The 19,647-nt window shown below is 40.6% G+C and overlaps 1 protein-coding gene across 1 annotated transcript; it reads left to right on the top strand.

Moving 5' to 3' along the window:
• The first annotated feature begins 342 nt into the window (after positions 1 to 342).
• On the top strand, positions 343 to 14,528 carry LOC106586451 (uncharacterized). The gene is made up of 7 exons (XM_082957600.1): positions 343 to 352; positions 827 to 876; positions 1,030 to 1,140; positions 1,225 to 1,311; positions 1,427 to 1,571; positions 1,862 to 2,025; positions 2,131 to 14,528. Exons 1-7 carry the CDS (start codon positions 343 to 345, stop codon positions 14,386 to 14,388), a joined length of 12,825 nt encoding a protein of 4,274 aa, XP_082813726.1. The 3' UTR covers positions 14,389 to 14,528.
• The last annotated feature ends 5,119 nt before the right edge of the window (positions 14,529 to 19,647 follow it).

Below are 19,647 nucleotides of genomic sequence, written 5' to 3'. Positions count from 1 at the left end.
TTACAGCATATTTTATAGATAATCTTGATTTTCACATCAACATGAAAAGTGTCTCTACAACCCCACTGCTACTTCAGCCTACTGCAACATCTGATTTTGTGAGACACCCCTGCTTTTCACCACTGCTTTTCTACCACTGCAGTGATCTGACCAGTGACTTACAGAAGCCTATTGTGATATGAAGCTTCAGATTTGTCCAACCATTGAGGGTACTCAGCAGCTATTATGACCCTATTGACACCATCATTTGTTTTTGAATAGTTGTTTTATTTCTCCGAAATTGTGGCATCACGGCAGGGTAACTGAACAACAGAAAATATGATCACAGCATGATTGTGTATCATGGATGATGGTAATAATAACAATCGCATTGATCAGGATTATACAATTTCAAAACTACACTCCCTTACCTACTTTAGACTTCAAGGCTAGCCAGCCACACTGGCTGTAAGTCAAATCTCCAGATCGATAGAGTGGATTGCTTAACAGGCGCTGCAGAAGCTGGTTCCTTTGGGAATTCTTGCCAGGAAGAACTTCCAATAATCTCCTCCTGGGCTCCAGTTTCTCAAAACAATTCTGCTCCCATGGTAAGACAGGCAGAGAGGATCAGTCAGTCCAGGGCTCGGTTTTGTGAAATACATCTGAATTATTTTGTTCTTGTAATATCAAGATAATATTCACTAAACATGTGAACAAAACATTGAAATCCTCTCTAATACCTGATTATCTAATGATAGATATTCTGAGCCTTAACCTTTTGACAACTGTAGTGGTTTACCTTGAACTGAATATGCTCTTACTGTTTTTTCTTCTTGGTTTTGAATAGGGGCCGGACGAAGTCTGAAGGGACCAGAGCCTGACACGGTGGATGATTCAGTGAGTGGATCTACTGATATGAAAAACCTATTTCTTGCATGTGTGGACATCATGTGAATACTAAAGACTATGGGAAAGACACACAACTTAAATTATCATTTTTAATTAATCCCTATATAGCAACAAAATGAACTATACATATTTTTGTTCCAGATATGTGAAGAGCCATCTGAATTTATAGAGGGGGAGAGACCTCGCCCACAAGGATCCTCCCCTGTAGATGAATACCCTGAGACTGACAAATACACTGACATTGATAAACAGGTACAATACTTTATATTTCAACCAACCATGGTGACTTGTAGTTCGAATTTTGTCAGACACTGATTCATTTAACATTCCTTTTAGGGTGGAGGTGGGAGTGGCAAGAAAGGAAAGAGGGGTTTTGGGTCCCTTTTTGAAAAGCGCTCCCCTGCCAAGATGAGTCAACTGGAGGTCAGACATGTCTGCATTATATTGAACTCATGCAGAAGCATTGTTTCAGGTTGTCATTGGTGGTACATAACATGTTCATTTTTTTTTCTTTCTTAATTTTTTCCTGTAAACTCAGAGCTCAGAGTCGGGAGTGATTGTGAGAATGGCAAAAGAGACATGTGCCGAGGGTCTTGTTGTGAGCGGAGGAGGGAAGGAGGGAATCTTCATTAAGGAAGTGAGGCCAGAGTCCCCAGCCTCAAAGCTTCTTAGTGTACATGAGGGTAAGCAGACAACTAGCTCATACCATGCTCTTTCAGAAGTTGATAAAAAAATAAAATTGCCTTTAGAGTCTGTAGTCAAGAGTCTATAGTATAGACCAAATAGTTAATCTGAAAGCAAAGGACATATTGGTGAAATGTGGGGTGAAATGGGTGAAATATGAAGTAATGGAGCCAAGATTGTTTTTGCTATCCAGGGTAAGAGACTCTTTGATATGACTCTTTGATATGCCTGTTCAACAGTTCAAATGGGGATTTATTGATCTTTCTATGTCTTCCTTTTGTTCATTCAGGTGATCAGATACTCAGTGCCACAGTGTATTTTGACGATGTTAAATATGAAGATGCCATTCAGATATTGGAACATGCACAGCCTTACAAGATGGAGTTACTTCTGAAACGCAAACCAATAAAGATATCCACCCTTGAGAGTGAACCAGCCCTTGAATTTACCCAAGTAACTATCACTATGTTGTTTTTCTGGATCTGTAGTGTAGTGTTATGTCTTTGGCTCTTTTTCTCATGAAGCAATCAATCAACATTTCACTTTTTTATCCTACAGGTGGAACAAGGTTCCTCTCTGGAAATGAGGGGACATTCAAAGACAAAAAGGCACGGTGACCGAATCTCTTGGCCCAACTTCCCCTCCTTCAGCAAAAGTCGAAAGTCCCATTTTAAGAGGTCTCACAGTACCGCAGATGCAGATGATCAAAGGAAGCTGGAGCTAAGCCCAACCACAAGTGACACAGAGTCGCCAATCAAATCTCAGGAGGCTGTCAAGGGCAGGACAAAGAAGCAGAAGATAAAGTTGTCAAGTCTAAAGATGAAGGGCCACAAGAGCAGGTCTGTTGAACAGTCAGACCAAGACACAGACATAGAATGTGTGCAAGTTATGGAAATCCAACAGAGTCAAGATGACATATACTCACCGGATGATCTAGAGAGCACATCAGGAGAAACACCTCAAGTATATGTGTTTGAATCAGAATCAGAAAAAATGGAATCCACCAAGATAAAAAATGAATGCACTCTTCCAGACCTGACAGGCTCGGAAACCAAACAGCACAAGGTAGAACTCATCAGACTGGACAAAACTTTGAAAACCACAGACATAACAGTTGCTTTTGCTGATCAAGAAAGTCCCTTAACCAAGACATCTCTGGAGGAAAGGAAAAAGAAGAAAGAGAAGAAAGAGAGGTCAGAACTAAAGTTTAGGATCAAGGAAAAGGAGAAAAAAGACAAACACAAGCAAGACATACATGTAAAATCATCCCCAAAAAGCATGACGATACCAGGAGCAGATATCATTTCATCTGATCTGTCTGCACATGACAATACCTTGCTGATTCCAACTATAGTATCACATACTAAGCTGGAGGAGCGTCAACTCCCAATAGACATGTCAGATGTAGGACTTATCAGAAAATCCCCTCAGGTTGGACAAGAACGAGACTTGAAAGAAACATATGTTAAAACAAATTTAAATGCACAGGAAATGAATGCTAAGGTCACCAGTATAACAATGGAACCTGACTTGCAGATGGAAATACAGGCTTTAAAGTTACCAACAGAGGAAAGCATTGATGACGTTTTAGTACAAATTGGTACAAGGACTGCTACCAAGTTCAAGCTGCCAAGGGAGGACCTTGCTCACTTTGTTACTGACGAACCTATAAAAATGACAGACGTGAAGATTGTAGAAATGGATGAGAAAAGCCTTAAAGTTGAGGATAAGGGGTTGAAGATACTTCCAAACCGTGATGATATTGAGATCCCAGGCATGGAAGATGCATCGTCAACTGGCACCAAAACCCCAGTGATCAAACAGCCTAAAACAGCATTCACTCTTCCTGTTGAAGAAATTCAGGCGCAGAGTGTTCAGATGGTTATAGACGTTGACAGAGTTAAAGAGGCTGTCTCCAAATTGCCGGGGTTCAAGCTGCCGAAGGGTGACACTGTAGGACTGCCTGCTCATCAAGAAATCACAAAGACAGATGTGAATGCAGAAAGAGTAAACGTGAAAGTAGATACCACCGTGTCTAAAATCACAGACATAAAGGCACAGTTGGACACGTATGTCAAAAAGACTGACATAAATGCTTCACCTGAAAAGTTGAGCAGGAGCTCAGTTACCACAATCAAATTGCCAAAGAACACACTTTCTGATCTAGGTGCTCATGAACCTATTACTATGACAGAAATATACCATAAAAAAAGAAAAGAGGAAGCTGGAAGGACCAACGAGTTTGAAATCCAAATTGAACTCCATAAACGAGAGGACGTAGAGATACCTGGAATGGAAAATATACATCAAAAAGGATCTCCCAGCCAATTGGAAAGGGAAAAAGAGTTGGCAGTACCAGTACCTGAGTGGTCAACCATCAAAGCTGAGGAGACAAATGTTATTCCTTACACTAAAGGATTAGATAAGAAGTCAAAGAAAGCAAAGATGCCAATGCCTGGGTTTGGAATAACACAACTGGATTCGCTATTGGGGGGACAATTTTCAGAAACTCAACTATCAGTGAATGGAGAAGCAACTTCAGTTGACATCAAAGGAGGAGCTATAGACATTGATGACCAAGCTGTGGATGTGGACGTGAAGACACAAAAATTAATTGAAGAACAAGATAGAGAATTAAAACTGCCCAAATTTGGAATCTCATTACCAAAAGTAAAAGGTGCTGAAAGTTTCTCCCAAAAAAAGGTAGATGTCAACGGAGCAGAGAGGAGAAAAGACATCCAAGCATCCGAGGTTGATGTCAGTCTTGCAAAAAGAAATGGGGAGGTCCTACAGCCAGATGTGCACATTAAAGCTCCAGAGATTCAAGATGAAGTGAAAGATACTGTAGGTTCCCCCTCAAGATTCAAAATGCCAACTTTAAAGTTCCCTAAATTTGGAGCAGCTGCTCCAAAAGTCGCCGTAGATGTACCTGATGTGGAAAAGGACATTAAGGTTCAAGGAACTGAAATACCAGAACCCAAGCTGACAATGTCAGAAATTAACATTGAAAAGCCAAGTGTTGATATTAAAGGTCCATCTATAGATATGGATGTCAATCTTAAAAAACTTGAAATGTTCACTTTACCAGAAGTCAAAGTGCAGGTCCTACCACCTAGCGTTGAACTCAAAGTGTCTTCTGGTGAAGTTGAAATAACTGAGGGCGCGGCTAAGTCAAGAATGTCATTCCCCAAAATTGGATTTTCAAAACCTGAAGTGAAAGCACAAGAGGTTGATATCACTCTTTCAGAGGTGGATATTTCTCTTCCAGAGGGAAAGGTGGAGTTCAAAGAGCCAGAGGTGGAAATGAAAACTCCAGAGATTCAAGTTGATGTGAAAGATACCGTAGGCTCCCCCTCAAGATTCAAAATGCCAACTTTAAAATTCCCTAAATTTGGAGCAGCTTCTCCAAATGTCACAATAGAGGTACCTGATTTCGAAAAGGACATCAAGGTTCATGGAACTGAAATACGTGAACCCAAGCTGACAATATCAGCAATTAACATCGAAAAGCCAAGTGTTGACCTTAAAGGTCCATCCATAGATGTCAATGTCAATCGTAAAAAAAATGAAAATGTCACTTTACCAGAGGTCAAGATGAACGTCCAACCACCTAGCATTGAACTCAAAGTGCCTTCTGGTGAAGTTGAAATGCCTGAGGGAGCTGCTACAGAAATGGATGTAAAAATGAAAAAGCCCCGGATGTCATTTGGATGGTTTTCAAAACCAGAAATGAAAGCACCCAAGGTTGATATCAGTCTTACAAACGTGGATATTTCGCTTCCAGAAGGAAAGGTGGAGGTCAAAGAGCCAGACGTGGAACTGAAATCTCCAGAAGTTCAAATTGAAATGAAACATGATATTGAGCTTGAGGGACAAGGAAGTAAATTTAAATTACCCAAATTTGGACTCTCATTGCCGACAGTTAAAGGTCCTGAAATTGGCTTAAGTCTGTCAAAGACAGATGTAGATGTCAACTTACCAGAGGGAAGAGCAGACCTCCAACTACCTGATGTGGAAGTCGGAAGGCCCTCTGTTGAAGTTGAAATACCAGAAGCAGGTTCTAAAGACATTGATGTGAAAATGAGAAAGCCAACAATGTCATTCCCCAAATTTGGATTTTCAAAACCTGACGTGAAAGCACCAGAGGTTGATATCAGTCTTCCAGAGGTGGATATTTCTCTTCCAGAGGGAAAGGTGGAGGTCAAAGAGCCAGAGTTGGAAATGAAAACTCCAGAGATTCAAGTTGATGTGAAAGATACCGTAGGCTTCCCCTCAAGATTCAAAATGCCAACTTTAAAATTCCCTAAATTTGGAGTAACTTCTCCAAATGTCACAATAAAGGTACCTGATTTGGACAAGGACATCAAGGTTCATGGAACTGAAATACCTGAACCCAAGCTGACAACATCAGTAATTAACATCGAAAAGCCAAGTGTTGACCTTAAAGGTCCATCTATAGATGTCAATCGTAAAAAAAATGAAAATGTCACTTTACCAGAGGTCAAGATGAACGTCCAACCACCTAGCATTGAACTCAAAGTGCCTTCTGGTGAAGTTGAAATGCCTGAGGGAGCTGCTACAGAAATTGATGTAAAAATGAAAAATCCCCGGATGTCATTTGGATGGTTTTCAAAACCAGAAATGAAAGCACCCGAGGTTGATATCAGTCTTACAAATGTGGATATTTCGCTTCCAGAAGGAAAGGTGGAGGTCAAAGAGCCAGACGTGGAACTGAAATCTCCAGAAGTTCAAATTGAAATGAAACATGATATTGAGCTTGAGGGACAAGGAAGTCAATTTAAATTACCCAAATTTGGACTCTCATTGCCAAGAGTTAAAGGTCCTGAAATTGGCTTAAGTCTGTCAAAGACAGATGTAGATGTCGACTTACCAGAGGGAAGAGCAGACCTCCAACTACCTGATGTGGAAGTCGGAAGGCCCTCTGTTGAAGTTGAAATACCAGAAGCCGGTTCTAAAGATATTGATGTGAAAATGAGAAAGCCAAGAATGTCATTTCCCAAATTTGGATTTTCAAAACCTGAAGTGACAGCACCAGAGGTTGATATCAGTCTTCCAGAGGTGGATATTTCTCTTCCTGAGGGAAAGGTGGACGTCAAAGAGCCAGAGTTGGAAATGAAAACTCCAGAGATTCAAGTTGATGTGAAAGATACCGTAGGCTCCCCCTCAAGATTCAAAATGCCAACTTTAAAATTCCCTAAATTTGGAGCAGCTTCTCCAAATGTCACAATAGAGGTGCCAGATTTGGACAAGGACATCAAGGTTCATGGAACTGAAATACCTGAACCCAAGCTGACAATATCAGCAATTAACATCGAAAAGCCAAGTGTTGACCTTAAAGGTCCATCTATAAATGTCAATCGTAAAAAAAATGAAAATGTCACTTTACCAGAGATCAAGATGAACGTCCAACCACCTAGCATTGAACTCAAAGTGCCTTCTGGTGAAGTTGAAATGCCTGAGGGAGCTGCTACAGAAATGGATGTAAAAATGAAAAAGCCCCGGATGTCGTTTGGATGGTTTTCAAAACCAGAAGCGAAAGCACCCAAGGTAGATATCAGTCTTACCAACGTGGATATTTCGCTTCCAGAAGGAGAGGTGGAGATCAAAGAGCCAGACGTGGAAATGAAATCTCCAGAAGTTCAAATTGAAATGAAACATGATATTGAGCTTGAGGGACAAGGAAGTAAATTTAAATTACCCAAATTTGGACTCTCATTGCCAAGAGTTAAAGGTCCTGAAATTGGCTTAAGTCTGTCAAAGACAGATGTAGATGTCAACTTACCAGAGGGAAGAGCAGACCTCCAACTACCTGATGTGGAAGTCGGAAGGCCCTCTGTTGAAGTTGAAATACCAGAAGCCGGTTCTAAAGATATTGATGTGAAAATGAGAAAGCCAAGAATGTCATTCCCCAAATTTGGATTTTCAAAACCTGAAGTGACAGCACCAGAGGTTGATATCAGTCTTCCAGAGGTGGATATTTCTCTTCCTGAGGGAAAGGTGGAGGTCAAAGAGCCAGAGTTGGAAATGAAAACTCCAGAGATTCAAGTTGATGTGAAAGATACCGTAGGCTCCCCCTCAAGATTCAAAATGCCAACTTTAAAATTCCCTAAATTTGGAGCAGCTTCTCCAAATGTCACAATAGAGGTGCCAGATTTGGACAAGGACATCAAGGTTCATGGAACTGAAATACCTGAACCCAAGCTGACAATATCAGCAATTAACATCGAAAAGCCAAGTGTTGACCTTAAAGGTCCATCTATAAATGTCAATCGTAAAAAAAATGAAAATGTCACTTTACCAGAGATCAAGATGAACGTCCAACCACCTAGCATTGAACTCAAAGTGCCTTCTGGTGAAGTTGAAATGCCTGAGGGAGCTGCTACAGAAATGGATGTAAAAATGAAAAAGCCCCAGATGTCGTTTGGATGGTTTTCAAAACCAGAAGCGAAAGCACCCAAGGTAGATATCAGTCTTACCAACGTGGATATTTCGCTTCCAGAAGGAGAGGTGGAGATCAAAGAGCCAGACGTGGAAATGAAATCTCCAGAAGTTCAAATTGAAATGAAACATGATATTGAGCTTGAGGGACAAGGAAGTAAATTTAAATTACCCAAATTTGGACTCTCATTGCCAAGAGTCAAAGGTCCTGAAATTGGCTTAAGTCTGTCAAAGACAGATGTAGATGTCAACTTACCAGAGGGAAGAGCAGACCTCCAACTACCTGATGTGGAAGTCGGAAGGCCCTCTGTTGAAGTTGAAATACCAGAAGCCGGTTCTAAAGATATCGATGTGAAAATGAGAAAGCCAAGAATGTCATTCCCCAAATTTGGATTTTCAAAACCTGAAGTGACAGCACCAGAGGTTGATATCAGTCTTCCAGAGGTGGATATTTCTCTTCCTGAGGGAAAGGTGGAGGTCAAAGAGCCAGAGTTGGAAATGAAAACTCCAGAGATTCAAGTTGATGTGAAAGATACCGTAGGCTCCCCCTCAAGATTCAAAATGCCAACTTTAAAATTCCCTAAATTTGGAGCAGCTTCTCCAAATGTCACAATAGAGGTGCCAGATTTGGACAAGGACATCAAGGTTCATGGAACTGAAATACCTGAACCCAAGCTGACAATATCAGCAATTAACATCGAAAAGCCAAGTGTTGACCTTAAAGGTCCATCTATAAATGTCAATCGTAAAAAAAATGAAAATGTCACTTTACCAGAGGTCAAGATGAACGTCCAACCACCTAGCATTGAACTCAAAGTGCCTTCTGGTGAAGTTGAAATGCCTGAGGGAGCTGCTACAGAAATGGATGTAAAAATGAAAAAGCCCCGGATGTCGTTTGGATGGTTTTCAAAACCAGAAGCGAAAGCACCCAAGGTAGATATCAGTCTTACCAACGTGGATATTTCGCTTCCAGAAGGAGAGGTGGAGATCAAAGAGCCAGACGTGGAAATGAAATCTCCAGAAGTTCAAATTGAAATGAAACATGATATTGAGCTTGAGGGACAAGGAAGTAAATTTAAATTACCCAAATTTGGACTCTCATTGCCAAGAGTCAAAGGTCCTGAAATTGGCTTAAGTCTGTCAAAGACAGATGTAGATGTCGACTTACCAGAGGGAAGAGCAGACCTCCAACTACCTGATGTGGAAGTCGGAAGGCCCTCTGTTGAAGTTGAAATACCAGAAGCCGGTTCTAAAGATATCGATGTGAAAATGAGAAAGCCAAGAATGTCATTCCCCAAATTTGGATTTTCAAAACCTGAAGTGACAGCACCAGAGGTTGATATCAGTCTTCCAGAGGTGGATATTTCTCTTCCTGAGGGAAAGGTGGAGGTCAAAGAGCCAGAGTTGGAAATGAAAACTCCAGAGATTCAAGTTGATGTGAAAGATACCGTAGGCTCCCCCTCAAGATTCAAAATGCCAACTTTAAAATTCCCTAAATTTGGAGCAGCTTCTCCAAATGTCACAATAGAGGTGCCAGATTTGGACAAGGACATCAAGGTTCATGGAACTGAAATACCTGAACCCAAGCTGACAATATCAGCAATTAACATCGAAAAGCCAAGTGTTGACCTTAAAGGTCCATCTATAAATGTCAATCGTAAAAAAAATGAAAATGTCACTTTACCAGAGGTCAAGATGAACGTCCAACCACCTAGCATTGAACTCAAAGTGCCTTCTGGTGAAGTTGAAATGCCTGAGGGAGCTGCTACAGAAATGGATGTAAAAATGAAAAAGCCCCGGATGTCGTTTGGATGGTTTTCAAAACCAGAAGCGAAAGCACCCAAGGTAGATATCAGTCTTACCAACGTGGATATTTCGCTTCCAGAAGGAGAGGTGGAGATCAAAGAGCCAGACGTGGAAATGAAATCTCCAGAAGTTCAAATTGAAATGAAACATGATATTGAGCTTGAGGGACAAGGAAGTAAATTTAAATTACCCAAATTTGGACTCTCATTGCCAAGAGTTAAAGGTCCTGAAATTGGCTTAAGTCTGTCAAAGACAGATGTAGATGTCGACTTACCAGAGGGAAGAGCAGACCTCCAACTACCTGATGTGGAAGTCGGAAGGCCCTCTGTTGAAGTTGAAATACCAGAAGCCGGTTCTAAAGATATTGATGTGAAAATGAGAAAGCCAAGAATGTCATTCCCCAAATTTGGATTTTCAAAACCTGAAGTGACAGCACCAGAGGTTGATATCAGTCTTCCAGAGGTGGATATTTCTCTTCCTGAGGGAAAGGTGGAGGTCAAAGAGCCAGAGTTGGAAATGAAAACTCCAGAGATTCAAGTTGATGTGAAAGATACCGTAGGCTCCCCCTCAAGATTCAAAATGCCAACTTTAAAATTCCCTAAATTTGGAGCAGCTTCTCCAAATGTCACAATAGAGGTGCCAGATTTGGACAAGGACATCAAGGTTCATGGAACTGAAATACCTGAACCCAAGCTGACAATATCAGCAATTAACATCGAAAAGCCAAGTGTTGACCTTAAAGGTCCATCTATAAATGTCAATCGTAAAAAAAATGAAAATGTCACTTTACCAGAGGTCAAGATGAACGTCCAACCACCTAGCATTGAACTCAAAGTGCCTTCTGGTGAAGTTGAAATGCCTGAGGGAGCTGCTACAGAAATGGATGTAAAAATGAAAAAGCCCCGGATGTCGTTTGGATGGTTTTCAAAACCAGAAGCGAAAGCACCCAAGGTAGATATCAGTCTTACCAACGTGGATATTTCGCTTCCAGAAGGAGAGGTGGAGATCAAAGAGCCAGACGTGGAAATGAAATCTCCAGAAGTTCAAATTGAAATGAAACATGATATTGAGCTTGAGGGACAAGGAAGTAAATTTAAATTACCCAAATTTGGACTCTCATTGCCAAGAGTTAAAGGTCCTGAAATTGGCTTAAGTCTCTCAAAGACACATGTAGATGTCGATTTACCAGAGGGAAGAGCAGACCTCCAACTACCTGATGTGGAAGTCGGAAGGCCCTCTGTTGAAGTTGAAATACCAGAAGCCGGTTCTAAAGATATTGATGTGAAAATGAGAAAGCCAAGAATGTCATTCCCCAAATTTGGATTTTCAAAACCTGAAGTGACAGCACCAGAGGTTGATATCAGTCTTCCAGAGGTGGATATTTCTCTTCCTGAGGGAAAGGTGGAGGTCAAAGAGCCAGAGTTGGAAATGAAAACTCCAGAGATTCAAGTTGATGTGAAAGATACCGTAGGCTCCCCCTCAAGATTCAAAATGCCAACTTTAAAATTCCCTAAATTTGGAGCAGCTTCTCCAAATGTCACAATAGAGGTGCCAGATTTGGACAAGGACATCAAGGTTCATGGAACTGAAATACCTGAACCCAAGCTGACAATATCAGCAATTAACATCGAAAAGCCAAGTGTTGACCTTAAAGGTCCATCTATAAATGTCAATCGTAAAAAAAATGAAAATGTCACTTTACCAGAGGTCAAGATGAACGTCCAACCACCTAGCATTGAACTCAAAGTGCCTTCTGGTGAAGTTGAAATGCCTGAGGGAGCTGCTACAGAAATGGATGTAAAAATGAAAAAGCCCCGGATGTCGTTTGGATGGTTTTCAAAACCAGAAGCGAAAGCACCCAAGGTAGATATCAGTCTTACCAACGTGGATATTTCGCTTCCAGAAGGAGAGGTGGAGATCAAAGAGCCAGACGTGGAAATGAAATCTCCAGAAGTTCAAATTGAAATGAAACATGATATTGAGCTTGAGGGACAAGGAAGTAAATTTAAATTACCCAAATTTGGACTCTCATTGCCAAGAGTTAAAGGTCCTGAAATTGGCTTAAGTCTCTCAAAGACACATGTAGATGTCGATTTACCAGAGGGAAGAGCAGACCTCCAACTACCTGATGTGGAAGTCGGAAGGCCCTCTGTTGAAGTTGAAATACCAGAAGCCGGTTCTAAAGATATTGATGTGAAAATGAGAAAGCCAAGAATGTCATTCCCCAAATTTGGATTTTCAAAACCTGAAGTGACAGCATCAGAGGTTGATATCAGTCTTCCAGAGGTGGATATTTCTCTTCCTGAGGGAAAGGTGGAGGTCAAAGAGCCAGAGTTGGAAATGAAAACTCCAGAGATTCAAGTTGATGTGAAAGATACCGTAGGCTCCCCCTCAAGATTCAAAATGCCAACTTTAAAATTCCCTAAATTTGGAGCAGCTTCTCCAAATGTCACAATAGAGGTGCCAGATTTGGACAAGGACATCAAGGTTCATGGAACTGAAATACCTGAACCCAAGCTGACAATATCAGCAATTAACGTTGAAAAGCCAAGTGTTGACCTTAAAGGTCAATCTATAGATGTCGATGTCAGTCGTAAAATAACTGAAAATGTCACTTTACCAGAGGTCAAAATGAAGGACCAACCAGCTAGCATTGAACTCAAAGCGCCTTCTATTGAAGTTGAAATACCTAAGGGAGCTGCTACAGAAATGGATGTAAAAATGAAAAAGCCCCGGATGTCATTTGGATGGTTTTCAAAACCAGATGCGAAAGCACTTGAGGTTGATGTCAGTCTTACAAAGGAAGATTTTTCTCTACCTGTAGGAAAGGTGGTCAAAGAGTCATATGTAGAAATGATAGCTCCAGAGAGTCAAGTTGAAATGAAAAATGAAGGTTTTTCAGTTGATGGAAAACTACAAACACCAGACATCGAGGATAAAATGATTGAAATGGGGGTGAAGAGACCACTGATAATTACGTCTCCTGAGATTGTTGTGATTCCTCCAAATGTAGACGTTTCACTCCCAGAGGGAAAAGAATTCAAAGTGCCTGAAGTGAAAGTTAAAGCTCCAGAGATTGAAGTTGACGTAAAAGACGCTGTTGGCTCCCCCTCAAGATTCAAAATGCCAACATTCAAATTGCCTACATTTGGTGCAACTTCAAAGGTGTCAGTAGATGTCTCTGATAAAGAGAAGGATATTGATGTGCCTGGTGTAGAAATTCCAGATCAAGTACTAGGAGCTTCTTTTCCAGTTGATTTAACAGAACCCGGGGATACAGTTGACATTAAAGGATGTAGTGAAGTTCAGCTACATGTTGCTGGATCTGAAGGGCCCTCAGTTGAAGAAGGAATGACAGTAGCTGATGTGGATGTTCATGATGTTGACAGTTCAGGACTGACAATTGATGATAAAGGCCATGGCTTACCCAGCAAAGGTCAAGGCTCACCTAGTAAATTCAAACTTCCGACCTTCAAAATGCCCAAATTGAGCATTTCAAAATCCAAACCTCAGAATGAACATGAACATGATGATATAAGTCCAAATATTATTTTGGAGAATTCTGAAATTCATGTGGAACCAGAAGGACCAGAGATTTCACCAAAGTTGACTTTGACAGCATTTGGGGAGGTATTAAGAAGCATTGATGTTGAATTTTATGTCCCTGCATTAGAGGAAGTGGAAGAAAAGCTCACAGGCTCAAGGGAAGAAATAACAGCCTCAAGAAAAACCAAACTAAATGCTCAACCCAGTGCTGAAACCCAGTCTGTGCAAGAAGAGGAAGAAGCGAAAGAAAAATCAAAATTTGTTTGGTTTAAGTTTCCCACATTTGGACTATCTTCTCCTTCAGAATCTGCCAAGATTTTAGAAAAAGAAACTTCTGAGAAAGAAGCAAGTGAGAAAAGCCCTGCAGGTGACTCTGAGGAACAAGACTCCAGCTTGACCTTCTCAGTGCGGTCATCGGATGCTTTTGCAGATATCAGTTCTACAGTCACAAGCGAACAAGTTGCTCCATCATTGGCCTCTCCAACCAAAGTCACAGTGAAATACTCTGACCCTATTGCCAATGAGATACAAGGTAATGTCATTACCTCCACAGCAAGGACAAAAATTATCTCTTTTGAACCCTACTTGGCAGAGAAAGTCACCATTCCAATGTCCTCTGGAACTTCCTCCTCATCAGTGGACACCCTAAAACTGGAGTCTGGTACACATGTCATCACATCCAATATACAAGCAATACCAGACACACAGAAAGCCACGCTCTTAACAGATTTTGGATTGCAGACAGGGACCGCCGGAGCTTCCTCTGCATCTTGGTCAGTGGACGACACCAACAAAACACAGAGTGATGGGCAAACAGTTATTAAGAGGCATGTAGTTAGGGAAATGTCAGGCACTGACAAGGAAACGGTTGTCATAACTCGAAGAGTTACACATGTGATTGGGGCTGAGCCCATCTCAGATGAAACAGCCTCATCTATCAAACAGATGAAAGAAACTATGCACTCTGAAAAAATGAAATTCTTCGATGGGGCTGAATTGGAGTGACTTGGAGGAATATGATAAATCCCTCAATTGAGAAGTAATATCAGTCAGATTATTATTGTGCTCTTAATAATTAATTGTGCTTTCATTTATGACAGAGTTTTAATATATACAGTTAAATGTTTTGATTGTTTACTTAGTACACACTATATATATATATATATATATATATATATATATATATATATATATATATATATATATATATATATATATATGTGTGTATATATATATATATATATATATATATATATACACAAGTTTGTGTACATGCCTCATGATACAGGTAGGGATATTAATGCCAAAATTGTCACTTCATTGTAATTACTACCATTGAGACCATTTTACTGAATTTGCTGTTTTAATACATCTCTGCAGGTTGTCCTGCTGTACATATAATGGAGAGAAACTTGTTAATCCACTGCCAAATACGTTGATAAATTACCTCTGATTTCTGCTCTTTATTCCAATTCTGGGCAGCAATATATAAATATAAGGTATCAATGATTATGACTCTGAAAATATGTTTACAATTATTTCACTGTAAAACCATACAAAATACTTAATGAATACGTAGTGATATAAATACAAACCATGCAACATTAATAGAACAAAAGTACAGAACACATAAGGAACAATTGCAATGTGAACACTTATTACAATGAAATAAATATATGTTGCAAATATGTAATGCTTGTAATCATAGTAAAAAAGCTAGAAAAATATATTGATGCAACTATATTTTGATTAGAATTATGCATAGATTTAATTTTCCATAATGTATACTGTACCTAACAAAAACATTCCTGGATTTGTGTATAGTAGGAAAATTGAAAATGCCTATGTATATACTTGATTTTGATCACTTCTTTTGCAGAGTTACTTTGATTGTTGCTCTTATTCTCCACTGATGTAATCAATGTATTAGCAAAACTATACATAATAAATCTTCTAAAATATTAAGAAGTGCATTTCCTTACTGCAATATGTATCTACATTTAATGCCACTCAGATTTCTGGTACCTTCTCCACAGACATGTCATATTCTGGAACCTAGTAGTGAGCTAGTTTCTATAGCAGGCTACTGGCCATTATAGTGGATCATGTATGCTGGCTAGCTACAGACTATCTATGAATAATTCAACATCATTACAGCGGTAGGCCCACTCTTGGTGGTGTGTGCACATATTACAGAGTGCGTAGTGTTCCCCCTATATTAATTTATTTTATTTTATTATTTATTTCTGTCGAGACACGCTTTTAGGATCAGTGACAAGTTACATATCTTCCCTCAGATTCTCATCAGATCACGGGGGACCAGTAAGGGGGAAAAAAAATGTATGAAATGTATGCAATGTAAGTCGCTCTGGATAAGAGCATCTGCTAAATGACTAAAATGTAAAATGTAATCACCTGAGAAACCTCCAAGGTAACTAGCTAACTAGGTTGAAATCCTGGAAGTGTAGCCAACCCTATATACATGGCATGTGGAAAGTATTCAGACCCCTTTACATTTTCAAAATTTTGTTACGTGACAGCCTTATTTTAAAATGGATTGAATTGTTTTCCCCCCCTCATCAATCTACATACAAAACCCCATAATGACAAAGCAAAAACAGGATTTTAGAATTATTTGCAAATGTATTAAAAATAAAAAACGTAAATATTACATTTACATAAGTATTCAGACCATATACTCAGTACTTTGTTGAAGCACCATTGAAAGCGATTACAGCTTCGGGTCTTCTTGGGTATGACGCTACAAGCTTGGCACACCTTTATTTGGGAGTTTCTTCCATTCTTCTCTGCGGATACTCTCAAGCTCTGTCAGGATGGTTGGGGAGCGTTGCTACACAGCTATTTTCAGGTCTCTCCAGAGATGTTCGATCGGGTTCAATTCCGGGCTCTGGCTGGGCCACTCAATCAGAGACTTGTCCCAAAGCCACTCCTGCGTTGTCTTGGCTGTGTGCTTTAGGTCGTTGTCTTGTTGGAAGGTGAACATCATCCCAGTCTGAGCTCCTGAGAGCTCTGGAGCTGGTTTTCATCAAGGATCTCTTTGTACTTTGCTCCGTTCATCTTTCCCTCGATCCTGAATAGTCTCCCAGTCCCTACCGCTAAAAAACATCCCCACAGCATGATGCTGCCACCACCGTGCTTCACCATAGGGATGGTACCAGGTTTCCTCCAAAGAATTCCATCTTGTTTGCATCAGACCAGAGAATCTTGTTTCTCATGGTCTGAGAGTCTTTAGGTGCATTTTGGCAAACTCCAAGCGGGCTGTCATATGCCTTTTTCTAAGGAGTGGCTTTCGTCTTGCCACTCTACCATAAAGGCCTGATTGGTGGAGTGCTGCAGGGATGGTTGTCCTTCTGGAAACTTCTCCCATCACCACAGAGGAACTCTGGAGCTCTGTCAGAGTGACCATTGGGTTCTTGGTCACCTCCCTGACCAAGGCCCTTCTCCCCCGATTGCTCAGTTTGGCTGGGCGGCCAGCTCTAGGAAGAGTCTTGGTGGTTCCAAACTTCTTCCATTTAAGAATGATTTGAGGCCACTATGTCCTTGGGGACATTCAATGCTGCAGAACATTTTTGGTACCCTTCCCCAGATCTGTGCCTCGACACAATCCTATCTCACAGCTCTACGGACAATTCCTTCGACCTCATGGCTTGGTATTTGCTCTGACATGCACTGTCAAATGTGGGACCTTATATAGGCAGGTGTGTACGTTTCCAAATCATGTCCAATCAATTGAATTTACAAGGCCAGCATCCCGGAGTCGCCTCTTCACAGTTGACGTTGAGACTGGTGTTTTGCGAGTACTATTTAATGAAGCTGCCAGTTGAGGACTTGTGAGGCGTCTGTTTCTCAAACTACACGCTAATGTACTTGTCCTCTTGCTCAGTTGTGCACCGGGGCCTCCCACTCCTCTTTCTATTCTGGTTAGAGCCAGTTTGCTTTGTTTTGTGAAGTGAGTAGCACACAGCGTTGTACGAGATCTTTAGTTTCTTGGCAATTTCTCGCATGGAATAGCCTTTATTTCTTAGAACAAGAGTAGACTGACGAGTTTCAGAAGAAAGCACTTTGTTTCTGGACATTTTGAGCCTGTAATCTAACCCACAAATGCTGATGCTCCAGATTCTCAACTAATCTAAAGAAGGCCAGTTTTATTGCTTCTTTAATCAGGACAACAGTTTCATGATCTATTAGCCTTTTAAAATGACAAATTTGGATTAGCTAACACAACGTGCCATTGGAACACAGGAGTGACGGTTGCTGATAACGGGCCTCTGTACACCTATTGTAAGGGCTGTCTGAAGAGAGAGTGGACCAAGGTGCAGCGGAGTTAGTGTTCATCATTTAATTGAACAACTTGAACACTATACAAAAACAAGAAAAGAGACAACCGACAGCCAACAGTCCTGTCAGGTGCAAACACTAACAGAAACAATTACCCACAAAACCCAAAGGAAAAACATGCTCCTTATGTGTGACTCCCAATCAGCAACAACGAGCTTCAGCTGTGCCTGATTGGGAGCCACACACGGCCCAAAACAAAGAAATACAAAAACATAGAAAAAGGAACATAGAACGCCCACCCAATGTAACACCCAGGCCTAACCAAAATAAAGAACAAAAACCCCTCTCTATGGCCAGGGCGTTACACCTATGTAGATATTCCATAAAAAATCTGCCGTTTCCAACTACAATAGTCATTTACAACATTAACAATGTCTACACTGTATTTCTGATCAATTTGATGTTATTTTAAAGGACAAAAAATGTGCTTTTCTTTCAAAAACAAGGACATTTCTGAGTGACCCCAAACTTTTCAACGGTAGTGTATATGATGGTGTGTATATACATTATGGACATGTATATGAATATAAAAGGTGTGTACAGCAGTAGTTATATAGGATAAGTCTTGACTAGAATACAGTATATACATACTGTATGCTGTGGGTAAAACAGTATGTAAACATTTCAAAGTGACAAATGTTCAATGGCTATGTACATTGGGCAGCAGTCTCTAAGGTGCAGGGTAGAACAGTGTGTGGTAGATGGCTAGTAACAGTGACTAAGTTCACGTTACTGGGTGGAGGCAGGCTAGTGGTGATTATTTAACCGTCTGATGGCCACAAAATGTGCAAAGCTGTATGTTTGGGGAACGCCCTTGAAGTTCAAGTGTTGTTGCAGGTAACAACAGATGCAGTAGTACCTGAATGCTGTCACTAGAGGTTGGTAGTGTTCTACTCACACAGCTCAGAATGAATACAACTCTCATCTGTGTAAGAGCAGTGTCAGTGAAGTGCCTGAGAGGATGGCATTAGGGATGGCAGTGAGTGATATCTCCAAGCTACATCTGTGGCTCCACAATGAATCAGTCAGACAGTCCAACCGTTTACCCGTTTTCTAATTTCCCTATCTACACACACAACATAAACAAATCCCTGAAGTGTTGTAACTGTAGGCCTACAGTAGCCTAATGTATCCTACTCTCTCCATATAACATAAAAAGAGGTAGATTGTCAATTAACTCTTCACCTGCTCTGAGGGGAATTGAGTGAGCTTCATAATGTAATACCAAGATGAATGGTGCAGCACACAGTGCAGGCTGTATGTGATATCCAATAATGTGATGTCATCTCCATTTCTGAGATCTGTTTAAATTAAAAGTGAGATGATCAAATTTGAATTAAAGATCAGATAAGGAAATCTCATGAGCTCCAGATATGTGGTATTGCAACTGAAGAATGTCTGGCCTTTACATTGCAATTAATATGACTTGAAACTTGAAGTACGTAGGATAGCCTACTAGAGCCTAGGCGGGTTTCCATTCCTCCCAGGTTTATTTACAAAAAACATTGTGACATTATAAAACATGTGACATTTATAAAACCCTCTTAGGCCTCACTCCCCCCTATCTGAGATATCTACTGCAGCCCTCATCCTCCACATACAACACCCGTTCTGCCAGTGACATTCTGTTAAAGGTCCCCAAACCACATACATCCCTGGGTCGCTCCTCTTTTCAGTCCGCTGCAGCTAGCGACTGGAACGAGCTGCAACAAACACTCAAACTGGACAGTTTTATCTCAATCTCTTCATTCAAAGACTTAATCATGGACACTCTTACTGACAGTTGTGGCTGCTTTGTGTGATGTATTGTTGTCTCTACTTTCTTGACCTTTGTGCCGTTGACTGTGCCCAATAATGTTTGTACCATGTTTTGTGCTGCTACCATGTTGTGTCTCTACCATGTTG

This window comes from Salmo salar, chromosome 01, assembly GCF_965601325.2.
Source record: "Salmo salar chromosome 01, fSalSal1, whole genome shotgun sequence".
Lineage (NCBI taxonomy): Eukaryota > Metazoa > Chordata > Actinopteri > Salmoniformes > Salmonidae > Salmo > Salmo salar.
The sequence above is the reverse complement of the archived record's forward strand: the minus strand, read 5'-3'. Positions and strand labels throughout refer to the sequence as shown.

Bases quoted from the DNA above. Each gene is read 5' to 3' on its own strand.
- LOC106586451 (XM_082957600.1), top strand. The intron at 1,141-1,224 runs GTACAATACTTT...CATTCCTTTTAG, and splicing joins ACACTGACATTGATAAACAG to GGTGGAGGTGGGAGTGGCAA. The intron at 2,026-2,130 runs GTAACTATCACT...TTTATCCTACAG, and splicing joins CAGCCCTTGAATTTACCCAA to GTGGAACAAGGTTCCTCTCT.